Here is a 25,195-nt window from a genome sequence, read left to right as displayed (position 1 = left end):
GCTTGTACTTTACAAATTATATATGTCTGCAGGTGTGCTGAAGATTAATAGTTTGACTAACTTTTTTTGAGAGAGGTTTACCGTATATCTAATATATATCAATGTTCCTGCTTTGGGCAAATACCAAACTTTGTATGTATCTAGACATGTCCTAGCATAATCTAGAAACCATATATACCGTCTTATATTTGGTGCACTGATCTCTATTAATATGTTTACGAATCCAAAAGAGGTTACAATTGAGTTAAAGTCCTGAGACAAAGATGTAAAACAAGTAGAAATTAGTTGTATAAGGACAGCTTTACTTGTAATTTGCAGAAAAGACAAACCGTGTGGTGAGGGAGCCTATCTATGAGGGAAGCAGGGGTGGACTTTGGTCTTTCGAATTTCAGTGGCACCCTGTGAGAGGCCAAAATTTGGTGCCCCCCCTGCCTCTTGCCTTCCATTCTGCATGTGCACTATGTCATAGATGTGATGCTGTGTGGTGACCCCCTAAGCTTGGCACCCAGTGTGAGGGAACCAGTTGTGTTGCCCTAAGTCCACCTCTGTGGGAAGCCATTTGTGGCCTGATTCTCATATTATCCTTGTGACTAGTGCTTTCTTTCTGGAAGAAAGGTGGAGGAACTCAACACAAAGTTAGTTTATTGCGGGCCTAGTCGCAGCGCCACACACACACTCTAGGTAGCTGCTAAATGTAAGATGTAATTAATCAACTCAAGCAGACCATGACTGGATTAGAAATGGCCACAACTTTACTGATTAGAGATATAGGTGGATTTTTGGCTCAGTTCCAGCCCCCCGACAACCCCCCCAATTATTTAATCACATAGGGCAGGGATAGCCCTCATGGCACCCTCCATTTAGTGTGTACTGCGATGCCCTTCTCTCTTGTTGGCCATGCTAGTGGGGATTGATGGGCGCTGCAATCCACAACATCACATCAAAGAGCACCACATTGCTACAGCTACTGAGCTACAGCAGATACTGCATTCGCACAAGGAAGTGCCATGTGATCTTTCTGAACAAAAGGCCTTCAGATACAGACATTACCACCATATCATAGAATTATGGGAAAGGACACTGAGGATCATCTGGTCCAGCCCCCTGCAATGAAAGAATATGCAGCTGCCGCATGCGAGGATCAAACCTGCAACCTCGGCATTACCTCCGGGACCGCCTCTCCTGGTATGCCCCATGGAGAGCCTCAAGGTCCATAAATAACAACACCCTAGTGGTCTCGGGCCCTAAGGAAGTTAGATTGGCTTTGACCAGAGCCAGGGCCTTTTCAACTCTGGCTCCGGCCTGGTGGAACGCTCTGCCTCATGAGACCAGGGCCCTGCAGGATCTGATTTCTTTCCTCAGGGCCTGTAAGACAGAGTTGTTCCGCCTGGCCTTTGGCTTGGAGCCAATTTGATTCCCCCCCCCCTCTCTCTCTCTCTCTCTCTCTCTCTCTCTCTCTCTCTTTTTTCCCCTTCTTTTCCTTCTCCTCCTGCGATGAGGCTACATTTTAATATTTTAATGTTCCATTATTTTAATTGTTGTGTTTTATTTTTGTTTTTAAGTTTGTAATCATTCATCTTGTTTTTTATTATTGCTTGTAAGCCGCTCTCAGCCCGGCCTTGGCTGGGGAGGGCGGGGTATAAATAAAAATTATTATTATTATTATTATTATTATTATTATTATTATTATTATTATTATCAGCACCATGTTCTAACCAACTGAGATATCCGGGTTAAGTGTTTAAGTGCTTAGGTTCTTTTCATTTCTTGGCAGCCTCCATGCCTTATCATGCCCTGTGTAAAGTATCTCCAATAGAGTTTAGTCCAGTGTTAACCAAACCAGAAAGATTACTTCTTCCCTTTTACCCATTGTGGTTGAACTAGCTCAACTCAACAACCAGTGTGTTATTGTACTCAAAACTGCCTTCTGAGTGGGACCACACTATCGTTACAAAGTTCAGCCGTTGGTGACCACGCTATCAAGCCTCTCAGTGTGTATATATGTGTGTGTGTGTATGGAGAAGTTGCAAAAGCGTTGACCTGGAGTTTTCTTTCTCTCCTCCTAATGGTGTCAGACGCACGGGGTCCGGCCCTCTGCACGTGCTCAGAGGCCCTTTCGCATGTGCTTCCGGATCCACCTTCCACGTTCCCGGGCTGCCTCCTGCTACTTTCCAAGAAACAGCCCTCTCCCCTCCCTCTCCTTTTCTTCGTCTCCCGCTCTCCAGTTACCCCTGGCGGGCTCCGTGCTGCCTGCCGCCCCCTCCCGCTACTGCTGCCAACTCCCCTCTCTTCAGAGAGTAGCGGCAGCATCTGCTGAGTTCCCGCCTCTGTCCCCGCCCGGCACCGAGCAGCAGCAGCAGGAGGAGTTGGCGGAGGAAGAAAAGAGACGGGAAGCTGCAGTGTGTGGGCAGCAGCAGCAGCAAGCAGCAACAGCAGCGAAGGAAGGAGGCGAGTTTTGTCCTTTCCGCTGCTAGTCCTGCGAAGGAACTGGCCGGCAGCAACCATGGCCTCGGGTCCTCGCAGGCCACAGTCGGGCTGCCAAGCGCGAAGGGCAGGAGCGGCGGCGGCGGCGGGCCAGCAATGAGCGACCACCAGCAGCTGCCCCTTCCAGCCTCTGCCGTCCAGGCCGCGCGCGGGCGCGGGTCTCCGTGCGGACCCCCGGAGCTTCTCCTCCTCGACGGCCCTCTCTCCGCCCGCGGAGGCCCCGCCATGTGGGGGAGGCTCCTCTCCGAGTTCGGCCAAAACGGCGACTACAGATCAGGTAGCGGCGGCGGGGGGGGGAAAGGCCGGCCCCATCTCTTCGGGCAGCAAACGTGTGAACGCGAACCGGGTTTGGGTTGTGTAGCGCCCAGCCTCCACAAAGCGTGTCCCTCTCTCTCCCCGCCCCACTCGCTTGTTTCAGTTTCCAGGCCAGATTTCTCCCCTCGGTTTTGGCGCTCTGGGTGAAGGTCTCTTCTCTCCTCAGCTTGTGCCTGGCTTCTTCCCCTTTCCCTACAGTTGCTTCAGATGTTCGTTAACGCGCGTCGCCATCTGGTTTCGTGATTTGGGAGGAGGAGAAGGGGCGGGTGTCGGGCAGAGTTGCGGGGAGAGGAGCGGAGGAAGAAGAAGAAGGTCACTGCAACAAATCCGCCCGCCCGGCGATGCAGATTGCAGCCCAGCCTGGGTGGGAAAGGAAGCGGGGCGCCGCCGCTTCAGGGAGCCATTAAAGCCAGGGAAAGCAATGCAATTAGTTACTACGCGGCTATATTTAGCGCTTTCTCCGCTAATCACCCTTAAACCTGGCAGGATTGGTGAACGCGGCTTAATCCAAAGAGGAAAAGAAAGGCAACCCCCTGCGGGAAACAAACTAAACAAAATCACCACACTTGCTTTTCTCTTTGGAAGTTCCCAGATACGGGTGGGGGGTGGTGAGAAGACCCCAGTGCTGCCCGGTTTTGCACATGGCCCTGGAATAAATAAGTGTGTGCTTGTCTCGTCTCCCAGTCATGGAGCCCCGTTTCCTGAGAGAGACTGTGTATGCTCTGCTTCCGGGAAGTAGTGATAACTCAGGGTTAGGGCTTTGTTTTGGAAGGAAAGCTTTAAAGCTCAGTAGTGCTGTTTAAACCGGGTACATCTCTGTCAATGCTTCTAGTGTGATGCTGCTGTTGAAATGGGTAGGTTAAAACGGGTGGAATTCAGTTGGGCCTGTGTAGCTAGCATGTCCTTGATAAATTAATTAAGCCATACAGTTATCTCTATAATTAAACCATGGAAGATAGGATTAGGTTGAATATTCTTGCACTGATGGCCCCAAACTAGGTAGTGTTTTAGTCATCAGCTCCTGTTACTGATACTGAATAGTTCTCTTGCAGTGCCTGAGAACAAACTGTACTTGTCTGCACAGCACTTTAGAATAAATTACCATTCTTTGGTAACACTATGAATTACTGAACTGTTTGTTACATGTGGGGAGTGGCTTATAGCTTTAAGTTGTCAGCTGTTCTCGGGTGAACTATTAAATAGACTCTGCAGATTCTGTTGTTTATTTTGCATACCATTCATTTGCTAACTTTTTAATTAATGATCAGGGCTTGCTGTACATAAATAATTTCCTATTCCTTAATCCATCCAGAAATTGAAGCAACAGATTAAAACTGGCAGTTCCAGAAATAAAATTCAGAATTTGTGACTGGTTTACTAAAATAATTGTATATGACTCAAGTATGAACCAACCCTGCTGGTTCGCTAGAAGATATCTCTACTTTATTCTCTTAGTTTAGGATAAACACAGCACTGATTCCCCCCACTCCACCCCACCCCACCCCCGGGTACTGATGATACAAGACTTATAGCTGCCTATTCAGTTCTGTGTGTATTGTATTTGCTGTAAAGTGAAAGGAAAATAGGAATCTACCTTATAGCACATCAGTGCTTTGGTCCATCTTGCTCATTATTGTTGACACTAACTGGCAAGGTTGGGCTCTCCAGGGTTTTAGACAGGGGTCTTTGCCAACCATGTTTGGAGATGCCAGTGACTGAACCCGAGACCTTTTGCCTGTAATGAATGTGTTTTACTACTGAGCTTGAGGGCATATGTGTATATATACATATACACACACACCCACACACACCCACACACACACATAGCTATTAATTAGCTATTAATTTATTTGCATCACACTCACATTTGCAAAGTATGCTTAGCTTTTTAAATATTGTTTGCTTGCACTGTATCCATGGTAAAATGAAGCAATAGTATGTGCTTTAAAAAATAGGGTTGTAATATCTAAAAAGAACACACCTGCCATACTATTTTTTTATGGCTTTTCACGTGTTATACAGTATTATTGAGGAGAGTGGGTGAGAGGCGAACCCACTGTCCAAAAACAAGAGTTACCCCTTTCTGTAAGAAAATACATAGAAAAACAAGTGGGGAAAATAAACAACTTCCAAGTCTTTCAGAACAACCAGCAGATCTTCCTGAAAGTAAAAAGATACAAGCTTGTGAGAAATGCACACATGTGATTAAGAATTAACAGGTGCTTCCCAGCATGTTCTACTGTTACATCAATATGTTTGTATACTTAGTTTGCTAGGCTAATACAGAAGTGAATAATAAAATAGATTGATTTAAAAGAATGTTGCTGGTTATAATAGTATCCTGCTGCTGGACAAAATGTGACACCCTTATTGTCAAACCTGGAAATCTTTCTACCATTATGTTTTTTCATTTCAGTTTAGTATGTTTACTAAAATCTATACCATCCACTTGAAGCAGTTATTATGCCTGCCAAGTGCTAGAATATTAGGGCTGCTTTTGAGTGTAACATTGTTGACTTTGATACTGTAGTTTGATTGGTTGAAGCCTCTGAATGGAACCATTATCTGACCCAATATGAGATTAGTTCTGATTGCACAATAGTTTGGTAATAAGTCATATCCATGGTGAATATTTTTGATTGTTCTTGTGGTTAATAATTCCTCACAAGAACACTATAATTATTTATTATTCAGTATTTTTATCAGGACACTTGGGTTGCAAACATAAATGTGAATTCTAATTATTTAAATAAATTACGTGCAAAGTTCTGTAGAGAGCATGGATTAATTGATAGCTCTAATACAGCAAGAGGTTTCATTGTGCAGGTTACTCTTTGCATGAATAAGAGGCTGTTTTGGGATGCAGAATCTCCTTCACTCATAATGACTTTGTACAGAAACTTTATAAGAAGACCACAGAGTATTGCACTTGTTAATCTGAATGTGTAGGTGATCAAGAATAAATATTTTAAACACCTGTTTCAGGTGTGGCACTTGTGAAGAGAAGATTGATAATAATAAGCTATTTATGGACCCAAACGTTCATATTGCTTCATTTTATATCTATCTGTCTGTCTATTATGGGACTATCCTCAATAAAACAAAATGACTGAGCTCTGTGAAGCATTATATAATTAATTGAGGCAAAGAGCATTCATGGGTAATTTCAGACCCAGGTGGTGTTTTTGTTTTTTGTTTGTAGGATAGCTAGTTGTTAACCAAATTCTGAAGGAGATTCAGATGTCTGTTTTTGAGGCTGAATGGCTTCTTTTGCTGAGACTTCTCTTTTTCCTAGCATCTGAAACCTTCATGTTTGGTTACTTAGAAAATGTAGTTCCAGAACATGCATTGTTCATACAATTTGTGCATGGCATGTGGTTGCATAGCATTCACTAATCCCACTGGGTGTTACTAAATAATAATGAATGACACAACCTCTTCCTTCTTGTGCTATTTTGTGATATTTCAAAACAAACTTCATTAAATCTGTCTTCTCTAGAGCAATATGCAGTTGCAGTTCTTTAAAAAAATTAAGAAGTGGTAAACATGAGCAGCCCTCTTGCCCCACAGTAATGTCCCGCATGGTGTGGTAGTGGTTAAGAGCGGTAGTCTCGTAATCTGGTGAACCGAGTCCACTTCCCCGCTCCTCCACATGCAGCTGTTGGATGACCTTGGGTTAGTCACACTTCTCTGAAGTCTTTCAGCCTCACTCACCTCACAGAGTGTTTGTTGTGGGGGAGGAAGGGAAAGGAGATTGTTAGCCACTTTGAGACTCCTTAAAAGTGAAAGGCAGGATATCAAATTCAAACTCTTTCTTTTTGTGATCCTTGTAATGGATGTATTATTTACTCCATGGTCTCTTTCTCACTCCAACACAAATTCCCAATGGCATTTGGTTTTGTGAAGACAAACCAAAAATCCTGATGTCCAGGCAGTCTCCTCACAGCAAGGCTGGACTGCTGATTAGTGCTTTGTTTTTACTTTTACATTTATATCCTACATTTTCTCCAGGCACTCAGTAAGGTCCCCTCTACCACGCAATGTGTGATGTGTGAAGTAAGAGCTGTTCTTCACAATGGCATTAGAGAAAGTGCCACATATCTGTGGCATGTAAATTGGTGTGCAGCCCCATCGGTGTATGAATAGAGTCCAACGTCTGAGTGTCAGGAGACCATAAAGTCAAGCTTTGATGTGCATAGCAAGGAGGCCTCGAATAAAAATACCCCGCAAAGTAGCATTCCCCAGAATGGCACCCCCCCCATCAGGCATTGGCAAACTCCGGCCCTCCGGACTACAATGGGACTATAATTCCCATCATCCCTGACCACTGGTCCTGTTAGCTAGGGATGATGAAAATTATAGTCCCATTGTAGTCCGGAGGGCTGGAGTTTGCCTATGCCTGCCCTAGATATTGCTGGGCTGCAACTCTCATCATTCCTGACCATTGGCCATGCTGGTGCAGTTATTGGGATTTTTATTCCAAAATATTGGGAGGGCAACGTCAGGGAAAGCTACTGCAAAGCCATTAACACCTGAATATGCACAGTGCAAAAATTGTAGCATGTTTGATAATTTAGAAAATGCAGCCAAGTACTATACATTTTTTTGTGCTTTTTGGCTTTCAAAACTTTAGCGGGGAATCTTGAAGAAGGGCCATACTTTAGTAGTGGAGCAGTTGCTTTGCACATATTCAGTCCCTGGCCTCTTCAGGTATTCCTGTGAATGTCCCCAGTCTGAAACTTCAGAGAGCTGCTATTAGTTAATATAGACCACATGGAGCTATATTGACAATTCATCTGACTCAGTATAAGGCATCTTACTATGATTCCAAGCTGGATAATTAATAGTAGAGTGATATTTTGTTCCTTGATCCACTAACTTACTTGAAGGCAAGCATTAGGCTGTTATAGTTATTTCTTGTCTAATAATAATTTCCTGAGACATGGTCTTGTTAATATAGGACAAATTTGATCTGTTGACAATATCTGTGTTTCCCTGAGCAAGGTAGGTTTTCTTGCTAAATGTTAGCCTCAGGTGGTATGAGAGTGATCAGCCTCACAGGCAATGTCACAATTGAATTTTAAACCAGTGTGAGATCACAATCTTATTATGAGCTTTGAGGGGGGTCTCCTGAATTGGTTGGTTTTGTTAAAACATGAAACAAATGTTGAATTCATACTATAGGTGAAGAACTGGCTAGGATAACCTAAGCTCTCTTTGCCTTTTAGGTGTGGGATGGGTTGGGGTGGGGAGGGGAGAAAGATCAAGTAGTTTTATATCTGTTTGGATATAAACAGTAATTGGAGCCCTGAAGATGAGAACGCAATGGTGGTACTTGCCTCCAAGAATGCAGGTGTGTCCTTGAAAGGGGAAGTAATGGTGAGTTTCTGAATTGTCTGTGTAGTGGCACTGGCATGCCTAGAGCCTTCAGGGATGAACTCAGTAGGCTGTACTGCCTTTTCTCTCTTTTTGGTTTGTGTGACCTTGATTTTCAAGGCTTATATAGCACCTCTGCCTTTTGTTAGCAGCTCCCTTCTTGTTCTTCCTATATCTTACCTTCCTATTTGTTTCACTTCCATTGTAATATGGGGTTACTGTAATGTCCCTTTGTGAGATGGCTTTTCTGCCTTTACATTTGACCTTTTTAATTTCTTTTGGGGATTGTGCTCTCGGGCATGCTGTAACAAATATGCATGGGTGCGCAATTGGATAATGAACAAGCAAGAGAGAAAATAAATCTCACAACAGATGGAGGCTCACGTGAAGCACCACCTTTTGTACCAAGGAATAGCATAAAGGGAGGGAACAAGAATACAGCTGGCTCTATTCTCACCTAACTGTTATAATTAATGGGTGGTTTCTGAAGTTTATGTGAAATTGCAATCTTCACTCAGTTGGTTATGTTACAGTAAGGAGCAGATGAAGAGATTTCATAAGCCATAATCCAGAACTATAAAAAAGGTAAACAAGCATTCTTAAAATGTTTATTGCAAATTAAAATCAGGATTGTTATGAAATAGTAATGAATGAAGAGGACATTCATTATGCAATTTGAACCAACAAAGACTATGCTCTTCCCATTTGCATGCCACTTATTTGGCAATGGAAGTTACTCTTAAGAGTCTATCAGAGTAAGCATTTATTTATGCATACTCATTGATAATATTAAGTTTAATATACACATTTTTCATATTCTGTGCACAGTAGCAAACCAGTTGAGCAGATGAGAAATCTCTGCAATTGCTTGGGAGTCCTGAAGATCCTGAAATGGTTTAATGTGTGTGGCAGATGTCTTAAGAGCTATTGTTGAAGAAAAACCCATTTGTTGCTGATAAGCTATAATAGGAGGAAGGCTGCTTCTACACTTGTCTGCAGTATCAACTGTTCTGCCTCTTCCACATAACTTTAGAATCCTATCTTTGGTTTGTAACCTGAGTTTCAGGAGCTTACAAGCTATTTGTTAATTCCAGTGGTATCCTTTACTGTACAACTTTACAAATGAAAACATTTTCATTCTTATAAAAGGTCTATATTCCGTATTCTGAAAACTTATGTGAGCAACTAAGCCCCCCTCTGAAAGCTTCTGCTCTTTTGCACAGTTTGCTTAAGCTCAGTTGTAGGCAATGTGAACTTTTCCCATATAATTGTGAGTATGATTGGGGTGCTGCTGTGTGTACTTTGCAAAATGTGTACTGTCTTGTTGCTTAGTTTTTGAACATGTGAAGCTTCATTTCTCAGAAACAAAAATAAAAACATAATATTGAAGAACAAACTTTAAATTGTACTTAAGCCCAATTCAGTATGTTTTCCTTTATCTTAACTAGTGCACAATTACAGGAATAGTCCTCATGCATCCATGATTAGGAACTTCTGGCTAGCCACAGGATAGTCACATTGGATTCATTATGGCCACATAAGCATCTGCTTATATTTGTAATTGGGACTAGAAGAAATGCAGAAGTAGATGTTAAACAGTGTCTAGGTTACTGTAAATGTTTCTGATCTCTTGGTTGCAGTCCAAGTATGAAAATTTCAGTGAGTCAAAGGGATTGGTAATTTATGACTAGGATTTTCATAAGTTGAGTTTTCTGAAACTTTTAATTGCCTACAGGTAGTGTTGTGTCTGTTCATGCAACGTGTCTTTATCTCTCTTTGGGCAATCTTTGTATGAATGTGAATAGGCCAAGGACTGCTTGCATATAGTTTCTTTGTTGGGATTTAGGTGAAAGGATTGTTCCATGAATGTGAGAAACATTTAACAGAAATTTGCTCTTTGATTATTTCCAAGCTTCCAGTTGCCAAGCAGCAAGCATTCTTAGGCTTCAGAAGAACATTGTTACAGAGTTGGGGGCGGGGGAATAATTTTGTTTACAGTACTGTATACCTAACTTCACACTTTGATTCTCCTGCATGATGTGCAAGGCTGTTTCTTTTTAATTTGTGATACTGCACTAGTTCAGCTCTTCTGCTTCGATCTATTTGTTTGAGGAGAAATGAATGGCTGCTATGCACTCGGAAATTTCTGTTACATGAGCTGAGAATGACAACAGAAGACATTTTAAACAGAATTTTCTGACACGTAGTTTTTACTGTAGCTAGAAGTTGCAAACACTTTGGGCTTTTTTAAAAAAAGTAAGCTTGGGCTAAATAGAGAATCATACTTACATTTGTTGAACATGCAAGATTACTACATTTTAAATTTTATTTTTCTTTCAGGGTTCAGCTCCCTGTTAAGTACATGGCTGAGCAGGGTGGCCCTGAGAGAATCACTGTCTTGCAGCTTCAGGTTCCTACTTGTAAAATGGGAGTAATAGTGACCATTCTGCAAAAGATGTCAGAGGAATATAGTGATGAAGGTAGTTCAATTTGTTTCCTCTTTTAAGCTTATATATATAAGCTGGGATCCTTTGGGAGGAAGTGTGGAAAAGAGATTTAATAAATAAAATACCTATAAACATATGAAGTTTGGGGGGGGGGGGAATCAAATTTCTTCGCTTTTCCCATAGGGGAGCATGAGTGGACTTGGGAGACCAGTCCTTAGAGAAATTAAGGTAGTTTCAGAAATGGCATTGCAGCCTGCAGAAAAAACCCTCCTTGTTCTCATACATTACCTGCGGAAAACCTCTGTTTGAAATTGACAGTAAAAATAAAATTAAAGAAGGCTGCAATACTAATGCTGGTACTTTGGGACTTGTCCTTAACACATGAAGATTCAATAAAATTGTTTTATAAAAACAATTTTGTCGTATCAGAAATATGGCCTGGAATAGCAGGGATGTGGCTCTGTAATAAAGGGTTTGAAATAAAAATGAAACTGGAGTTGTACACATATAGTATTTTTATTTACTACCGCCTGCTCCACAGTAGGCCATGGTGCTCAAGCTTTGGGTTTGTCTGGCAGAAATCAGGAGTGCGTCTTTGTCAATCTTACCTTGCCTTCTACACCACATTTCTGCAAGCTGCTTAGTGTTATACTGAAAGACGGGGGTTGTTATGCATGTCTTTCTTCCTTACCAAAAGGAAGCTTTGTGTGCCTCTGTAGGCAATGGAAACTGACAGCGGTGGCCAGGCAGTTTGATGTATAGGAAGAGACTGATGCTGAGCAATGACTGGAAGGAGCAATCACTCCACCAGTTAGTAGCACGGAGCTTCCTTTCTCTTGGCCACTGATTGACCCATTGTAGTACTGCTGGGTTGTCTAAACTTCAGCTGCATCCCCATGAACAAAGGTGCCAACATTTCCCATTTTTGTCACTGGCTAGAGGACCTTGTCAAATGAAGTCATGAAGGGCTATCTCAAGAGTCCTTTGCTGAATTTTCCCGCAATTACCTTGTACATAAATCTGCTCCCTCTTGCCTTAAGTTTTCTTTCACTGTTAATTTAAAGAGCTACTTAAATATTACATGATATTACACAGATAACAGTTTAACTCCCTGTTGCCCAGTTCGTATATTATTGCATAGTGTAGCTGCTGAAAAAACTATTCATAACACATAGAAGCTGGGATCACATGTACTTGTTTTTGTCACATTACTTTGGCAGTGGGTGGGTGCAGTGTTGGAGAGGGAAATGACAATGTGACTTTGGTGATACTGCCTTCCCTTACTTAATGAAGCAGTATTGACCCTACCCAGCTCTAATTGTACGGATACCTTGCTAGCTACTGTACATCTTCCTATTACTCAGTAAATCAAGCATCTTCCTTCCCCTGCTTACCAAAATTTCCAAGATCAGTTTTCTTACTTCAAGTTCATGGTGCAGTTGTACCTTGGTTGTTGAACGAAATCCATTCCGGAAGTCCGTCCGACTTCCGAAAACGTTTGACAACCAAGGTGTGGCTTCCGATTGGCTGCAGGAGCTTCCTGCACTCAATCAGAAGCTGTGTCAGATGTTCGGGTTCCAAAGAACGTTCGTAACCTGGAACACTCACTTCTAGGTTTGCGGCGTTCGAGAGCAAAAATGTTCAAGTCGCAAGGTGTTCGGGACCCAAGGTACGGCTGTATAGCAAAAATTAAAAAAAAAAATCATTGGAAATTTGGCAGCATGAAATGCTATTTTTAATGACAATGTAAAATGCATTTTTGGACAACAAACGACGTCTAGTTTTCAAGTGGTTGCGGGAATATGGCAACACATATCCCTGTCATTCCACCCTAAGGCCTGGCTGTTACAGACCTGCACCTCTGCTTTAGTGTGTGGCCAAGCCCTTCCTTACGGTCTGCAGTCCTTTCGTTATGCAGAGCAGGCTCGACTGTTGTTAGTTACATTTCTCTTTTTTTAAAAAAAAAATATTTGGTGGTTGCTGCATAACTCATGAGAGGACTGTATTTTGATTATAAGCAGTAAAATTGTTTGCAAACCAATGTAAAACTCTGATCTGAAAACAGCTTAGAATAAAGCAGTGTAAATCTACTATTCTCTGGCTGTTTTTTTAAAACGAAATCTCCCCAGATGGAATAATTTGGTTGAACAGAGAGTGCAAAAGAGGAATAGTTACTATAGGTGAAGAGTGCATTGGTTAGGAGGATGGGGAGGTGAGCCAGCAATAGAAGGCATGAGCTAATGCATTGCATTTGCATGCCAAAGTAGAAATAAGAAACATCTGTAGCTCAGTTTTCTGTTTCTGCTGTGTATTAACAGACTTTATAGGAGCAAAATAGCTAATCAGTAGGGCTGTACAACTCAGTTCTAAACTCCTCTTGTCCAATTTTTTAATACTAGGATTTGGTTCTGCAACTGGAATAGGTAGAATAAATGAGCTTTACACAGTTCATACAATTTGTACAATGTCACATATGGTTTCTGTGAGGAATTTTTGTCTTCCAGAATTTGGAATGTTTCATTCAGTTTGTCTGTGTGTAAAGGAAGAACATGGATTTTAAGGCCAAGGAAATGTGATTTTGCCATGAGAAATGGCCGCTGGTTGCACTTAGCAAATGGATCTTTCTCTGATTACTGGAATTCCTATTTAAGGAAAAATGGTCATTCCCTTTTTTATATTCCCTGCCTGCTCAGGTAATATGTAGGCTAGAGACTTGCAACATGAAAATGAAAACAGATTATTAGGATTGTGTGCAAAGGAATAAATTTTAGTTGCCATATTCCGTGCAATTTGAGTCATGCAGGTTTCCAAAGTCCCGGATTGAAATCTACAAAGGCCCTGAAAGTTCGTTAGTTGATATCTATGCTGGTTTGATGTGTTACACAATTGCATTTGAATGAAAACATGAGCTTTAAGAGCTTATCATTGTGCTAAAGTAGATTGTTTATAGGCTGTCTTTGTCTCACTTGTGTCACTCTAATTACAGTTGAAGCCCTCTAGGGCTGTAACTTACTATGCAGCAGCCATGTGCCACTACGGAAATGATGATGACTGCTTGTTGCAAGTGCTGAGTAAAAAGTTCAAAGAGAAACTTTTGCTTACCTTCCTCTTCCTTCCATTCTTGCATGCGTCTATGCGTATATACCTACACAGCTGTGTCTGGTTATCAGAATACCCCTGTGCTCTTTGAGCAAAGCTCTCTCTTGTTTACATTGAATATCATTAATTTAGTGAAGTCCCATTTTATGTATTTTTATAACAAAAAAAATTCCTTCCAGTAGCACCTTAAAGACCAACTAAGTCAGTTCTTGGTATGAGCTTTCGTGTGCATGCACACTTCTTCAGATACACTGAAACAGAAGTTTCCAGACCCTTCTATATAGTGAGAAGGTGGGGAGGGGTATTACTCAGAAGGGTGGTGGGAATGGGTGATTGGCAGATAGCTGTGATGAGCCTGTTGACGACTCTTAACGATTGCAATAGGTCTTACAGGAGGAAGCGACGGGTGAGAAGGTGAAAAATGGCTTTGTCATGTATAATGAGATAAGAATCCAAGGTCTTTTTGTTCAGACCAGGTTTCTCAATGGTTTTAAGTTTGGTGATAAGTTGTAATTCAGCAGCTTCTCTTTCCAGTCTATTTCTGAAATTCCTTTGTAGTAAAACAGCTACTTTGAGATCTTGTATAGAATGTCCTGGGCGATTGAAGTGTTCTCCTACTGGTTTCTCTGTCTTGTGATTCCTGATGTCAGATTTATGTCCGTTTATTCTTTGGCGTAAGGTCTGGCCTGTTTGTCCAATATAGAGAGCTGAAGGACACTGTTGGCATTTGATGGCATACACAATGTTAGACGATGAGCAATTAAATAGTCCCGAGATGGTATGTGTGATGTTGTTGGGGCCAGTAATGGTGTTGTCCGGGTGTATGTGGCAGCAAAGTTGGCATCTGGGTTTATTGCAGGCTCTGGTGCCAGTGTCCGTGTTAGGTCTGGTTGTAGTATTATTGTGGGTTAGGAGTTGTTTAAGACTGGGTGGCTGTCTGTAGGCAATGAAAGGTCTTCCTCCCAGAGCTTGAGAAAGAGAACTGTCATTGTCCAGGAGAGGTTGTAGATCTCTGATGATGCGTTGTACTGTTTTAACTTGGGAGCTGTATGTGATGACTAGAGGTGTTCTGTTATTTTCTTTTTTGGGTCTGTCTTGCAGCAAGTTCTCTCTGGGTATCAGTCTGGCTCTGTTGATCTGTTGTCTAACTTCATCTGTTGGGTATTTTAGTTCTAAAAAGGTTTGCTGTAGATCTCTTAGGTGAGAGTCTCTGTCTGTAGAATTGGAACAGATGCGGCTGTAACGTAGTGCCTGGCTATATACAATGGACTGTTTGGGATGTTTGGGATGGTAGCTAGAGGCATGTAGATATGTTTGTCGGTCAGTTGGTTTACAGTATAAGGTGGTGTCTATGTGCCCATCCTGTATTTTTATAGTAGTGTCCAAAAAATGTATTTCTTGCATAGATTGATTCATTGTTAGGTTGATTGTGGGGTGAAAATCATTGAATTTCTGGTGGAAGGTGTTCAGGGTCTGTTGACCATGTGTCCAGATGATAAAAATATCGTCAATGTATCGCAGGTACAAGAGAGGTTTGAGTGGGTAGGAGTTTAGGAAACGTTGTTCTAAATCTGCCATGAAGATGTTGGCATACTGTGGGGCCATGCGGGTGCCCATTGCTGTGCCGCTGATCTGAAGGAACAGGTCATCACCGAATTTGAAGTTGTTGTGCTGAATTACAACTTATCACCAAACTTAAAACCATTGAGAAACCTGGTCTGAACAAAGACCTTGGATTCTTATCTCATTATACATGACAAAGCCATTTTTCACCTTTTCACCCCTCGCTTCCTCCTGTAAGACCTATTGCAGTCGTTAAGAGTCGTCAACAGGCTCATCACAGCTATCTGCCAATCACCCATTCCCACCACCCTTCTGAGTAATACCCCTCCCCACCTTCTCACTATATAGAAGGGTCTGGAAACTTCTGTTTCAGTGTATCTGAAGAAGTGTGCATGCACACGAAAGCTCATACCAAGAACTGACTTAGTTGGTCTTTAAGGTGCTACTGGAAGGAATTTTTTTTGTTTTGACTATGACAGACCAACACGGCTACCTATCTGTAACTGGAACTATGTATTTTTATGTTTTGGAAATTGTTGTGGCCTACTGCTGATCCATTGAGGATAAGTAATTGTCAGCTATTTCACCAGCTGTTAGAGACAACTACAGCTATGAATTTAGAATTACAGTATAAGATGCAGTCAGTGCAGAAGTTATTTACAAGTAGGACAGTAAATAAATGCTACCTATAGTATATACTATATACAGTAGTATATACTATAGTATATGCTCCTACCAACCTAGCAGTTCGAAAGCATGCCCCCCAAAAGGTACAAGTAGATAAATAGGTACTGCTCCGGTGGGAAGGTAAACGGCGTTTCCGTGCGCTGCTCTGGTTTCGGCGTTCGGTTATGCCAGAAACAGCTTAGTCATGCTGGCCACATGACCCAGAAAAACTGCGGACAAACGCCAACTCCCTCTGCCTGTAAAGCGAGATGATCGCCACAACCCCAGAGTCGTCTGCGACTGGACTTAAGTGTCAGGGGTCCTGTATCTTTACCTTTTTATAGTTCTCATACTAGAAATACTACCCTAATGGAGTTGTTATGCCAGTCCTCAAATCTGGAAGATGGAAATCCAAGGCTTATATTCTTACATTTTGTTTGCGATCTATATATTCTGATTTCCTCCCCTGACATCATTTCAATCTTCTACAGGCAGGACATTGAAGGATTTTATACTGCTGAACTGTGACAGTGGAGTATACATACATTATGCACTCTTGGTAGTTCCACTGCCCTCAAGTTCTGGGTGGTGGTGTTCCAGGAGAGAGCATTCTCTTTGTCAGCCCTTAAGCTATAGAATTTCTGTGTCTGTTACCTTTAATAAGTAGTTTTTGTCCTATGTTGAATTTACCCTGGCCTTTGACACCCGAGGTCTGTATTTCAAGACCCAACCTATTAGTTTAACTATCATTTGTTTTAAATTATTTCAATATTTTATTTTTAAATTTTTGTTACCCATCTTGAGACTTCATGGCAAAGGGCTGATGATGAATAATAATTAATAATACGTTTTGTAAGTCTGCAGTATTCAAGGCATCAAGAAAATTTAAAGAGGCAGTCTTCTGCGTGACTCTCTTCTCTGCTGCTGTGTGTCTAAAATTTTACCAGATTTTGCTTTATGTTTAGTTGCATAAAATCCATAGATTCTGCTATAATTAAGTGTAGCTGCTGCCTCAAAGCGGTCTCCGTGCCATCATTTTACTACACTTGCTGGTAAAAAAAGTATTGCTTCCATATTTTGATTTAATAAAACTTAATGAAATAATACAATTCCTTGGTAATCGCAGAGTCCATTTTACATGCAACTAAAATTGTAGTTGTAATTTCCTGATCCTTTAAGAAAAATGGGAACCTGCCCATTTCAAGCCTTGGCACAAGTTGCATGATTTGCTCCAATGTCTCCTGTCATCCATATGTATTGCTCTACTATTCCCCCACTCCTCACAAATTGGGTAGGCCTGGCAGTCTGTTCTGATTGGCAAAAATGAAGAAGGAACAGCAGGATAATGAGGGCAACCTGGCAGGACATAATGGACATGCTTGTGCATCATCTGCCCATGTTATACTTGGCTCAGTCCCCTGACTTTTACATACATTTGATATTTGCATTGTAAAGGCAAGCTCTTTGAAGTGGGATGGGAATTAGCAAAGTGCGGATGGGATTGGAGCATACCAATTGGCGAAATTACGTTCTGCGGTTCTTTTTAAAATTTGAGCACTACAGACATGCACAAATGAATACTTCGAGCAAGGTATGAGCTTCCTCTGCAATGCAAGTGGGTCAGGTTTGTCCTGCCACACTGCATGTCATTTGTAATTTACTAAAAGAGCTTACTACTGTATCTGAAGTGTGTGTTAGCCAGTAGCACCGGCATAGCTGATTGGCTGTGTGCAGACATAGAAGAGGGGGCAGCTTGAGTGGAAATGTCTATCCTTCCATAGACTGGAATCCAGAAACTGAATTGAAAGTGTAAAGATGTAATAAGTAGCGACAGCAGTATAGAGGATAGGAATCAAGGAACCTGAATAGATGTGGTTGGCACGAAGTCCAAGTGCCTTATTAGTTGAATTTAAAGTGTGGTTTCTGCTGCTTTGCTCTGTTTAGTTATGATGTAGTGTCTATTGATGTGAGTGTGCATGCACATGTGCATCTGGCATTATTCAAGGTTCCCCTTTAGCTAATTGTTAAATTGTGATTTTATTTAATTAATTGACTTTTTGGAATAGGGTTCATCTTGCACTTACTGAAGGTTGGCCTCTACTACATTGTGTCACAACTCGTAGAATCTGTATTTCTTCATGGCTTTTAAGGCTTTTCATTCAGGATCTGACCTGAATAGATGGCTTGTGACATGCTGTAAGGTTATGAAATTCATAGATGATGAGCTGAACTATATTTACTGCATTTCTGTTCTGTTATATCAGATAGCATGCAGTTGTTTAGTGTCTTCGGTTGAAGTGATTGCTAAAAGTTGCCCTCTAGCCAAGAGTCTTTTGTGTCAGACAAATGAAACTTTGTCTGCTGGAAGGAAGCTGTTGAAAACCCTTTTGAGGACATTGTGGTTTGGTGTTGAGCTCTCATATAATATTAATTGCACTTCTCTTAAGGGTCATTTTAATTAAATTAAAACTAGAGAAAACTAGCCTTTTAGAATCCTGAGCAACATTTTCTTTGTGTCAGAATGTATGATGACTTCCAGCTTGCCTCTCAAAATCTTACTTGCAAAGAAATGCGTAGCAAAAAATAAACTGTATTTTGCAATATCTTCTGAGCCTTGAGCAAAGCTAGGTTGAGAATAAACACAACAAATATACAATGTAGTAACTGAATGATACCAGATCTTAACAAGAGACTGTCATTTGTTTGAATGCATTCATGTGCAACTTCTGTGATAAACTACATCATTAGATTACCGTAGAACAAATTGCTACAGGTTTTGATGTTTCCTAATTTTACATCTGTGGATATTATCTTTAAAATCCAATTTGTTGTTGAACTCTGTCATAATGACTTTGAATAAGTATACTTTTTTCTTGGCAGGCACAGAATATTCTTCGTCGGGATGGTTACCTGGCACTGATCCACTGTGGCAAGCCACAACTGGTTCATCAAGTGGTCGGAGTACCCACCTGAGAAGGCACAGCATAGCTTCTGACAGTGGGGACACTGGTATCGGAACCTCCTGTTCTGATAGTGTGGAAGGTGAGTAGAGATGCTTAATATAAGGCATTGGTGCTTTCATGGAATGCAGAGGCAAGAGATGGTCTTGAAACATTGAGATGGAGTTTATATAAAATACAGAGAAGCACGTAACTTGTTCAGAGAACAAGTTAACTGTGTTTTTTCCCCTGTTGACATGAGAGATTTATGTTTTTTCAGAAGTAATTCCCACCATATTCAGTGGGGCTTATTCACAAATAAGTGCTCATTAAATTGCAGCCTTATTTTTTATTGGTCAAAGGTAACATGTTAAATATAGTTACAGGTAAGTAGTCATGTTGGTCTGCTGTAGTCGAAACGAAATAAAAAATTTCCTTCCAGTAGCACTTTAGAGACCAACTAAGTTTGTTATTGGTATGAGCTTTCGTGTGTATCTGAAGAAGTGTGAATGCACATGAAAGCTCATACCAATAACAAACTTAGTTGGCCTCTAAGGTGCTACTGGAAGGAATTTTTTTATTATGTTAAATATGTAAGACTTCCTGAGTATACCCTTCATGAGATGCTGATGTTCAAGAGCGTTGCTTTGTTTTCCCCTTCCACCATACCTAAACAAGTAAAAATCAATAAAAAATTTAATTTGGAAGAACACTTATAGCAACAGAAATACTTACATTTGCATAGGGGAGTAGTACCTGTGTCCAGCTCTGCCTGGTTCCCCAATTATGGCTCTTCCTAGATCTGGCTTGCAATTTGTTTACTTATTCCATGAACTGGTAGTTGAGCAACCCCTCCTTTGCCAGCCTGCTCATGTGCCTACATCAAATTCTTGGTTGCCCTTGCCTTGGCCATCAGGCGGGTCGCTAAATACAAGGCTGGGCTCTAACTGATAACATTGTTGTACCTACTTTTATTTGTTAGCACTCTCTTTGTTCTGTTTTTACTTGCCCTGTATTTATTGGAAATAAAAGACATGTTATTGGATCTGCTGATGCCACTTATCTACATTGTTTTCACAATGCTGTTCTAAATCATCTTGCTGTTTTCCTGTCTGAAATTCATGCACGAGGCTGTTTTTCAAGGGAAGAGGAAAATTTTTACAAAGCAAAACAGGAACCTCACTCTGAACTCATTGGATTGCATTTTTGTCAGTACTGGCTAGACTTAGGCAAGACTTTTTTTTAAAAAAAAAATATTAGGATGCAGCATAATTCATGACGAAATCTAGATAGGCTGCCAAGAACAACTTTATTTTCAAGCTGGTCCTTAGCTTGTTCTCAGTTCCAATGCTGAGAAGGCAGGTCTTACATAACTGATGGTAGAAAATGCCGTTGAACAACCTGGCAACTTTGACCATTGCAAAGATGCAGGGAAAGGAAATTGCATTTTTCAAGCTTAATGAATATAATGAAGTTCCTATCAGCTTCACTACTGAACTAGTCTGATTTTTATTGTACTTTCCTATTCTTAATTATCAATGTTTAAAACTAAGCCTTTGCTTTGTAATATATCTTCACATAGAATTGCTTTAATGTTCTTCCCTCTACAAATGGGTATGTAGATTTGATAAATGATTACATACAGGGTACATGCCCAGATTATTTGAATAGATTGGCAGAAACTTACAAAATCAGGGTTGTGAACTGTTCTAGACCACCAAGGTGTCTGTGCCACAGAAAAATGCTTTTCTTTACGTCTTTTTATAACTAGCCCAAAGACTGTTGACAATTACTGTAGAATTTGAGATATTGTATAATCACATATTTATCTGACTCCACAGTCCAGTGCATCATTATTTGAAATCAAGTACCACTATTTCCCTTCAGAGTTATTTCCATGTACCGTATTTTTCGCCCTATAGGACGCACCTTTTCCCCTCCAAAAATGAAGGGGAAATGTGTGTGCGTCCTATGGGGTGAATGCAGGCTTTCGCTGAAGCCTGGAGAACGAAAGGGGTCGGTGCGCACTGACCCCTCTCGCTCACCAGGCTTCAGGAAGCTATCCGCAAGCCTTGGGAGCCCGCGGGAGTTCCCGTCGGGCTCCCTAGGCTTGCAGATAGCAGCCTGCATCCCAAAACCCGGGGCACGCAGCAGAGCGAAGTTGCGCCGGACTGCCACGGCTTGCAGAGAGCTGCCTGCATCCCGAAGCCTTGGGCGTGCTTAGCTTAGTGCGTCCCAGGTTTCAGGCTTCGCGCAGCTCTCCGCAAGCCGTGGGAGCCCGGTGCGAAGTCGCACCGGTCTCCCACAGTTTACGGAGAGCTGCCTGCATCCCGAATTTTTTTTCTTTATTCCCCCCCCCCCCAAAAAAAAAACCCTAGGTGCGCCTTATGGGCCGGTGCACCCTATGGGCCGAAAAATACGGTAAGTGTGCATAGGATTGCAATCTGACTGTGATACTCTTCTTACTTGACCTATAAAGCTCTTTGTAGTTTGATAACTTTCCTACATTTCTTAAGGTTTTCAGCATTGTTGGAGAGAATTTCCTCTCCTTTCTCATTAACATGAAAGCACAGATTTTGCTGTAAGTGAAGTTACATGTGCAGTGACTAAGAGCCTTGCCTCTTGTTACTTAGTAAGTATCCAAAAAGCTTTTGCCTATTCAAAATTCCACGAATGCTTATGGGAGTGTTCGCTGCCCTGTCAATTCGAAATAATTTATTACAACTGAAAAATTTAACTCACTAGGGTGGGAGAGGATAGATGAAACAAAAACAAGTAACAAATTATAACAGCTGAGAGAGACTCTTTCCCCATATCTCTGGCCAGGAGTACAACTAAATGTTTAGCCTGAAAGCATATACTATAAAATTGCAATTGTTCAGCATTGTAGTTCTCTCCCCCCCTCCATTGGCAGTCTCCCAATACAAGAACTACAGCATCTACACCAAAATTGGACTCATATGTGCACTTAGTGAGTTTTCTGTTTTTAGTTTGGTTTTCAGTCTGCAGAAATAAACTGTTCTTGTTTCAAGCATCTTTGAATGTCTTATGGTGAATAATGAATGCAAGTAGATTGATAATATAAATAAATACTCCCTAGGCAACCACAGAAAAGGTATATTGTTCCCTCAAATCCAAAAGGAAAATTATTGGCCAGGTGGGCTGATTCCAAGTTCAGTTTAGATCAGTTATGTCTAAGTTTGTTTCACTTGAGCTTGCTCCGTTGATACTTAACAGAAGTGTTACTCTTCCTAAATGAGATTCTAGCACTTCGTGTTATCAATAAAACAATAGTGGCACATATGGTGGGGCAGAGCTGCCCTCCTGTTGCTGTTGCTTACCCAGGCTGGGGCAGGGTGACCATGCAGCCCCAACTTTGCCTTGCTTCAACAGCAGAAACACCAGTCTTGGGACGGTGGCTGCACCCCACCCCACCCCACCCCCCACTGCTGCTGTAAAAGGAGCACAATACATTTGCCTTTCCTAACTTCAGATGTTTTGGACTACAACTCCCATTATCTCTGATCATTGGCCATGTTGGCTCAGGCTGTTGGGAGTTGTAGTCCGAAGTGTCTGGTTGGCCTCAGGTTGGGGAATGTTATACTATAGTCCTACTCACCTATGAGGAAGCTTGCTAGTCACTCAAAACTGAGAGATGGCCATTGAAGGAGGAAACTGTTGTTTGCCTGTGCAAGTGGTTCACATGTAGTTGCAGTCCCTTCCTGCTTCCATCTCAAAGCTTACTTGTAACTCATATTTAAAGGTCAGCAGCAGATAAGCTGTGGAAATAGGGTTCTGCTGTGTGAACATGTTTGTGTTGGGGTTTTTTTTAAAGTTTTAGATAAAATGCTTTACATGTACAAATTAATGTACCCTAATTGTGAGTGATCTAGAAGGTTCTCTGTTAATATTAAGCCAGGAAGCGACACTCAGAATTGTGTCTTCATGTGAATCACTCTCAAATAACAGCTACCAATAAATATAACTGTTTTATGGGACCCAACACAAGATAGGAATTTTAATGTGAGTGCTGCAGTTCATTTGTACGTGGTAGGAAATGTATTATCCCCTTCTGAATGGTGTTTTACTGAGTCAAATGATAAACTATATTTGCAACAAACAGAATAAAAATAATGCTGTGATTTACAGAGCAAACTGGGAAAATGTTGCTGCTATGCTTTTTTCATGCATGTCAGTTGCATAAATATGTGCTCTGCAGTCAGCCAGACAGACACAGATTTACTTTGCCAACATGAAATAAAATAGTCTGTCACAGTAAACTGCTTTTAAATAAGTGAATGGTCATTGCAACCAATGAAAACTACAATAAAGGAATGGATGCCGAAGAGCTATCTCTTGCTTTCGTCCATGTCTGATTTCAGAGGAAATAACTATTCTCTTTTAATGAAAAAAATTGTATTAATTTTTAACTCGTGTACTAATTTGTCTCTTTTCAAACACCTGAGAGAAATCTGTCTGCAACTAGAAATGTATCTTTGGGTGAGATAGCTTAGGAAGAAGAGACAGGCAGAAGGACATTGCCATTTATTTTAAGGCATGTAATGGGCTCCTGTTAGTAATACCGTTAGTGTTGTTGGTGGACCAATATGTTGTCAGGTGTGGTTCTGCGTTTCCCTCACCTAGCAAATCAAGCAACCCCCCCCCCCCCCCGTGTTTCTGAAATGCATTGACGATATTCAGGAGGAAGAGAGCAAAAGGAATGAGCTGTCTTGCTCACATCCCCCTGTGACTCTTTCCTTTCCACTCCCACAGTACAGTTCAGGCAGCATGGGGGTATATTGCCACATCTACCAAGATTGGCTCAAGTGTGAAGAGCAGCTAAGTGAGAGGAGAATTCTTCCTCTTCACTGCTGCCCTTCTCACCCCTCCTCTCTCTCTCTCTCTGCACCATCCTGTTCTTCCTCTTGCTTGGCAGTTTCAGAATATGCCAGGAAGGAATGAAGTAGCTCCTTTCATAAAAGCAGACTTGTCCCAGGATGCCACCAGTTCCAGTGTCTATTGTGTTTTCTTTCATTTATGCAAGAAGAATGCTATGAAATGATACTTTCTAATAGGGCAAACAGTTCTGAAAGGAAGGAATCAGTGAAATAAAATGCCAGTCGTAAATTATGAGTCTTTATTTATGATGTTTTCTGTATCATTATAGTTATTGCCAGTTCATTATGACACTGGTGCCCCTGGACTTTTAATTTCCCACAATTCCTTTGTAAGCATTCCTGTATGTAGTGGCATAAGGAACATTTTACCTGTGTTTATATGTACCCATATGGCCTTGCACAGAGGACAGTGTCAAAATCTGGAAGTAGAATCTGGAAATCATGAGCTGGAGACAAGGGAGAGTTGTCTCTGTCCAACCTACACTCATTCACAAATGCTTGGTTGCTCTTGACAGTGTATGTAGTATCTTTAATGTGCAATCTACCTGACCTTCACAAGAGTTGAATGGAGAGGATCATGAGGATTATTATTATTAATTGAATTTATTTACCACCCTATACCCAGAGGTCTCAGGGCAGTTCACAGATTACCACATTACGATTACTGGGCCATGTTGGCTTGAGTTTAGTCCATGAGCCCTTTTTAAGTAATGACCTCAAACCTCTCTCTATACCTAACACGACCCCTTTCTCTGTAGGGCATGATTTATTAAATATTCATGAATGAAAAGGCAAGGCTGTAAAACGTTCTGCATTAGAGGTGTTTATAAATGATTGATAAGCCCATTTGCTGCTGTAGTTTCAAGGATTAAACACCAGTGTACACAGCCTTGAAGGTGCTACTGGAAGGAATTTTTTTGTTTTGATATTTCTTGTATGCTTACATCTCTTTGAACTAGCATAGAGCCTGTGAGGAGACATGGACCCATTGAATAAAAGGCTGTAAGCTTTCGGCTGAATCCTCTGTCTCCTCACAGATTCTGTGGCAGCCCAAGTTGAGAAATGAGTCACTTGTATGGGAGCTATTGCTGTTGCCTCCCAGCCCTTGTGCCATTGCAATAATGCCTTTCAGGATAGAGTGGGCAGAGTGCAGTGCTGTTTTCCCTTCTTCCTTCCCTATACCTATTGTCTGCTTCTAATAACCTCTGATATTCAGTTTTGATGTTTGCACAGCTCAGAAGGCAGCCCTTGGTGATGAGTGCGTGGATGCAACTTATAGACTACTGCTCCTAGCTTGGCCCAATGTGTATGGGAAGCATGTTTATGTGATGTGTTTTGTGTTTCCTCACTGTGCTTGCATAGCAAGGGCTTGGACATCTAGTAGTTCTGTTCTCGTGCATACTACAGT

General features: G+C 41.4%; 1 protein-coding gene and 1 long non-coding RNA gene across 9 annotated transcripts in view; both read left to right on the top strand.

Moving 5' to 3' along the window:
- The first annotated feature begins 2,228 nt into the window (after positions 1-2,228).
- The window catches only part of CEP85L (centrosomal protein 85L), a 106,450-nt gene continuing 83,483 nt past the window's right edge, over positions 2,229-25,195 (top strand). Inside the window, exons 1-3 of one of the 8 annotated variants that reach the window (XM_083731171.1) lie at positions 2,233-2,761; positions 10,516-10,655; positions 18,831-18,992. In XM_083731171.1, coding sequence (XP_083587297.1) covers positions 10,538-10,655; positions 18,831-18,992 — 280 coding nt within the window. In that variant the 5' untranslated portion in view covers positions 2,233-2,761; positions 10,516-10,537. Of the gene's footprint in view, positions 2,762-7,945; positions 8,179-10,515; positions 10,656-18,830; positions 18,993-25,195 lie in introns of those variants that run through there. The other 7 variants (XM_083731173.1, XM_083731170.1, XM_083731172.1 and 4 more) reach the window with 7 other exon arrangements.
- LOC310841076 lies at positions 20,613-23,230 on the top strand. Its single transcript, XR_014562327.1, has 2 exons — positions 20,613-20,793; positions 21,316-23,230. It is a non-coding gene; the product is annotated as an uncharacterized lncRNA (long non-coding RNA).

This window comes from Podarcis gaigeae (assembly GCF_964106915.1).
Source record: "Podarcis gaigeae genome assembly, chromosome: 3".
Classification (NCBI taxonomy): Eukaryota; Metazoa; Chordata; class Lepidosauria; order Squamata; family Lacertidae; genus Podarcis; species Podarcis gaigeae.
Note: the sequence above shows the minus strand (reverse complement) of the source record. Positions and strands in the feature narration are given on the sequence as shown.